General features: G+C 39.2%; 1 protein-coding gene across 6 annotated transcripts in view; it reads right to left on the reverse strand.

Moving 5' to 3' along the window:
• Window positions 1-5,500, reverse strand: part of sardh (sarcosine dehydrogenase) — a 65,936-nt gene that overhangs the window by 45,629 nt on the left and 14,807 nt on the right. For all 6 annotated transcript variants that reach the window (XM_016481621.1, XM_016481618.1, XM_016481622.1 and 3 more), the window contains exon 8: window positions 1,137-1,266. In XM_016481621.1, the coding sequence (XP_016337107.1) occupies window positions 1,137-1,266 (130 nt within the window). The remainder of the gene's footprint in view (window positions 1-1,136; window positions 1,267-5,500) is intronic.

Consider the following 5,500-nt stretch of genomic DNA (forward strand, 5'->3'; position numbering starts at 1 on the left):
TTGGAATATACGCCACGAGATGCATAGGATTATTTTAAGACAGATATGCTTCCACTTCAAAAAACAAACAAACAAAAAACAAAACCTAAAGTCACCATTCTCTGCCATTACATTGGCAAGTGCGAGCAGGACATTTTTGTGTTTTTAAGTAATAAGCCTTTAGAACAACATTAAGGTGAGTAGTCACTCTAGTTCACACAGTTCCAATAAATTGCGATGGGTTAAATAAACTCAATAAGCAGACAGACGCGACTACAGTCAAGCGCAGATCAGTATTGAAGTGCACAGGAAATAAGCAGCAGTCATATTTAAAGCAGTTTAAATTAATATTGAGTACTGATTGATGTTGAGTGCTGACTGACATTTATAGTCGTATGGTAAAATTTATATTTTTAAATTGTGTAACGTTATGTTCAAAATAACTACAAAATGTCATGCCTTTGAAAAATAAAGAGAAAAACAGAATGCGCTGCTTTAGCGCGTCTCGGTCTCCTTGAGCATCTTTCTGGCGCATGCCACAAACATGAACCACAGGGAATACTTGTCTTTAAAAGGCTTCATTTAGATGATTTGACGTTAAATTGCAGCAGTGGAGGACTATTATTCTGCTGCGTGATACTGCGGAAGAACTGATGAAGGCACCATTTGATCTTCGGCTGACCAATCAGCTGAAAGGGGCGTTTAATTCCCGCCCACGTGTAGAAATCGAATATTCAAGCTGTTTATTCATTTTTCCACCCATGAACGAAAAAACGAAAATTTAAGCTGAATTCTCGTTTTTCGTTTTTTGGAAAAAAAAAACAAAAAAACGAAAAAGGGGCCATTTTCTCATTTTTCTACTTTCAATATTAAATCAAAAAACGAATGATCGAATGATACACGGATTCGATTCAATCGTTCTACACGTGGGCGGGAATTAAACCCCCCTTTCTTCTTATTGGTCAGCCGAAGATCAAACCGTGCAATCATCAGTTCTTCCTCAGTTCTGCGCAGCAGAATAATAGTCCTCCGCTGCTGCAGGTGTATGGATTCTTAACATCATTGCAACTACATTTCATGCACACATGAATGTATCAGAGACAGATGTTGTAAACTGAGTGTTTGATGCATTTGGCGGTCTGTATGTGTTCATGTACCTGGACCACAGACAGTGGATTTGATTCCAGTTTGTTCCAGAGCAGGTACTCTGTTCACGGCACCGTCGATGTGCTGCATAAAGACATCCCAGTCCAGATCAAACAAGCTGAAGGCAAACCTATCAGACACCTGCAGGATCACAGAACAAATACACAATTTTATAGTCATACAATATTGGAGTGACCTGGTCAGACGTGATGAGCTCACTGCTGCCATAAATCCAGAACTGCATCTATGATTTAGGAGGAAGGTCTTACTGGATGATAACATGTCACTGACATAATATGTAACCAATCAAGTTAAACTACTGGTGTCCAATTAACCCTTTACTAAACCCGCCTTTATAAACATCGCTGTTCAGTCCATAACAACTAGCCATCATCCGTTTCTCAGACAAGCTTTTGCTTACTTCTAATGTACATCTATGGAGGATCTGTGTCTTTGACAAAACACAAAACAAGATGGCGCCAAGTGTGTGTGGCCGGCCGTCTGTTGCTCCCGGTTGTATGGATGTTTGTCTTGTTTTTATCGACTGTTTTAAATACTGCAGACTCTCTACTGGTGTATGATCGCCAAACACTTCTTGGCATTAGATCAGCAATGGAAAATATGGCGATCTATAATGTTAATCGGGGTGGAAAAAACAATTCGCCCCCTCCTCCACTTCCTGCGTGGATTACCTGCCTATCTCTGCCGGACCCTATGCTCTCTCGGGAGGATGAAGCGATCCAGACGTCGTGGTAAATGAAGTGGTCTGTTGGTGAAAGTGAAAACTTTAATGGCTTTGTTCCCAAATGCCTATCCTTGCTGGATTTTAGCAGGTCTTGACGTGGATTGTCGCCGGTACGTGCTTCGACGATTCTGGGATCCCGCGAATAAGTGGCTGGTACCTGTAATCGGCGTGGATAAGGAGCCTCCGGTCCACATTCATCAGCCACCCCGTCTCAGAAGAGGTGGTGTGGATGCTTCTCTCCTTCGACCTTTTGACCGCAAATCTTCGTCGTTCAAAGACTCATCTCCAGTGAGGATAGCCTTGGTGAATGCTAGATCACTAGCTAACAAGTCCTATATTTTGAATGACTTTTTTACCTCCAACGATCTGGGCATATTGTGTGTGACTGAGACCTGGATCGGTGTTGGTGAGTCGAGTGTTTTTTTCAGAAGTTTTACCACTGAACTCTACCTATTTTAACTCTCCATGTCTTACGGGACGAGGAGGTGGAGTAGCAACTATTTTTAAAGAACATTTAAACTGTCGGCGTCTGCCATCTCACTCTTATTCCAGCTTTTAACTGGAATATTTCTGAACTAAGTCTGGGTTATCCGGTGCTGTGCGCCATGGTTTATCACCCACCCAAATACAACAAAGACTTTATCGATGATTTTTCGGCTGGAATCATGCCAAAATATGATCGGATCTTAATTGCTGGGGATTTTAATATCCATGTGTACTGTCCCACCAAGCCTTTGGCTAAAGCTTTTTTAAATCTTGTGGAGTCTTTTAACTTAACTCAGTTTGTGGCTAGTCCCACACATAAATGTGGACACATACTAGATTTGGTTTTATCATATGGCTTGCCTATTGGTAATATTGAAGTCTGTGATGCCATTTTCTCTGATCATCTGCTTGTTTTATTTGAGATATGTACTTCTTGTGATTCTAAAATGACTGCTCCAACCCGTCGCTGTCGGACGATTAACCCTTCAACTGCTCAATTGTTTTCTGAGGCTTTTAATGGCATTGAGGATGATTATTCAATGTCCTCATATGGCCTTAACACCGATGACTTAACGTCATTGTTTGTTTCAACCTGTCAAAGTATTTTGGATACAGTGGCCCCTTTTAGGACAGTTCGAGAAAAACCTAGAGTTCAACCGTGGCTGAATGCTACTACTCGAGCTGTAAGGCTTGAGTGTAGAAGGGCGGAACGCCGCTGGAAGAAGGATAAATTGCAGATTTCTTTCGATATTTTAAAGGAGAACTTGTCTAAATATTAAAAAAACTGTTAGATCTGAGAAATCAAAGTATCTCTCTAATGTTATCTGTAATAACTCTCATAAGCCAGCTGTGCTGTTCAGTACTATTAATGCTGTTTTGAACACTCCCCAAGCTACTTGTTTAGAGCCTTCTGCTGAAATGTGTGAGAAATTTTTACACTTTTTTATGGATAAGATTGAGGCTGTTAGAGCTAACATTTCTCTCCCATCTACTTTTTTATCCATTTCCACTGAGTGTTCTGCTGTTTTTAATCAGTTTGAGCCGGTGTCTCTTGCCTCATTGAGAGAGATCATTGTTAAAATGAAATCATCCTCTTGTGGCATGGATATTGTTCCTCCTTGTCTTCTAAAAGATTCATTTGAAACTATTGGTCCTAAAATTCTTGCAATTATTAATAGTAGCCTGGCCTCGGGAGTTGTACCTAAGCCTTTTAAACATGCAACAGTGGAACCAGTAATCAAGAAATCTCATTTGGATTCATCAGTTTTTGCTCATTTTAGACCCATCTCAAAATTTCGGTTTCTTTCCAAACTACTGGAGAATGTTGTATTTGGACAATTGAATTCATTTCTAGATCTACATGGTATTCACAAATTGTTTCAGTCAGGTTTTAAATCTTTACATAGTACAGAAACTGCACTGTTGAAGGTTTTTAATGACTTGTTACTTGCTACTGACTCAGGGGACTGTGCGATTTAAATTCTACTAGACCTTTCGGCTGCATTTGATACTGTAGACCATAAAATCTTGATTACACGCTTAGAACAATGTGTTGGTATTAAGGGTACTGCGTTGGGATGGTTTAGATCCTATTTGGGATGGTTTAGATCCTATTTCCAAAACGAACTTTCTCAGTTCGTTTTGGAGACTTTGTCTCCTCAACTGCTTCCTTCACGTGTGGGGTCCCCCAGGGCTCCATTTTGGGGCCTATTCTCTTCTCCCTGTATATGCTCCCCTTAGGACATATTTTTAAGAAATTTGGTATTTCTTTTCATTGTTATGCAGACCATACGCAAATGTATCTGCCTTTGAAACGAAAAGTTATTTGCTCTTTAGCGCCCCTGTTGCAGTGTCTTGAGGAAATTAAGGCCTGGATGGCACTAAATTTCCTTAATTTTAATGAAAATAAAACAGAAGTTATACTGTTTATGCCGGGAGGTACTTGTGAGTCATCAGATTTGGACCTTGGTGAATTGAAACCACTTGTGAAGCCCTATGTAAAAAATGTAGGTGTTATCATGGATTGTGATTTTAAATTGAACAAACAGATGAACTCGGTAGTTAAATCTATTTTTTTCCAATTGAGACAACTCACCAAGGTGAAATCTTTCCTGTCTTCTAAAGACTTTCAAAGAATCCTTCATATTTTTATTTCAACTTGTCTGGATTATTGTAATGGCCTCTATATAGGTATTAGTCAGGCCTCTCTCTCCAGACTGCAGATGGTCCAGAATACGGCAGCTCGCTTGCTGACGGGTACACGAAAGCGGGAACACATCACCCCCGTTCTCGCCTCTCTTCACTGGTTACCTGCCCATTTTAGGATTCAGTTTAAGATCTTGGTATTTGTTTTTAAATCTCTTAATGGTTTAGCACCTAAATATCTTTCCGACTTGCTCAAGCTATATGCTCCGTTAAGAGCACTTAGGTCTGCTGACCATTTGCTTTTAGTTGTCCCACAGGTAAAGTTGAAGAGCAGGGGTGACCGAGCATTTACAGTGGCTCGGGAATAGTTTGCCCCTATACATTAGACAGGCTCAAACACTTGCTGTTTTTAAATCTAGCCTAAAAACTTATTTTTATAGTTTGCCATTTAATGCTATGTGAGAGCTGCTTTCTTTTATTGTATTGTTGAATGTTTGTATCATTGATATTTTTATTCTTTTTTTGTGTGCACTTGCTGTTTTTTAAAAAAGTGCTTTATGAATAAACTTTGACATTGACTTTGTCTATTCTGTACACGTTGAATTGCAAAACAAGTTGGCTGGTAAATTCAAGGTAGGATACAGTTATGGTTGGGGACAGGTTTGGTGGTATGGTTAGGTTTAAGGATGGGTAAAGGTGTAGGGGTAGAGTCAACAGTGTAATTACAAAAGTAACTACAGAAATTAATTACAGAAAGTTTTATATATATATATATATATATAAAATTACAATGTAAAAACATGTATGTACACAATAAGTCCATTGTATCCAATGATTAATTTAAATGTAAGTACACAGCAGTTAATGACACTTAATACAAAATGGGTCCACTTAATACAAAAGTTGGGTCCATTACCCAAATATTAACGGTAAAATGTACCCAAATTATATGTTTTTTACATATGTAGCCTGACATGCTGAATCACGTTATAAAACCGC

The sequence above is a fragment of the Sinocyclocheilus anshuiensis genome, unplaced genomic scaffold (genome assembly GCF_001515605.1).
Source record: "Sinocyclocheilus anshuiensis isolate Anshui unplaced genomic scaffold, SAMN03320099.WGS_v1.1 scaffold914, whole genome shotgun sequence".
NCBI lineage: Eukaryota > Metazoa > Chordata > Actinopteri > Cypriniformes > Cyprinidae > Sinocyclocheilus > Sinocyclocheilus anshuiensis.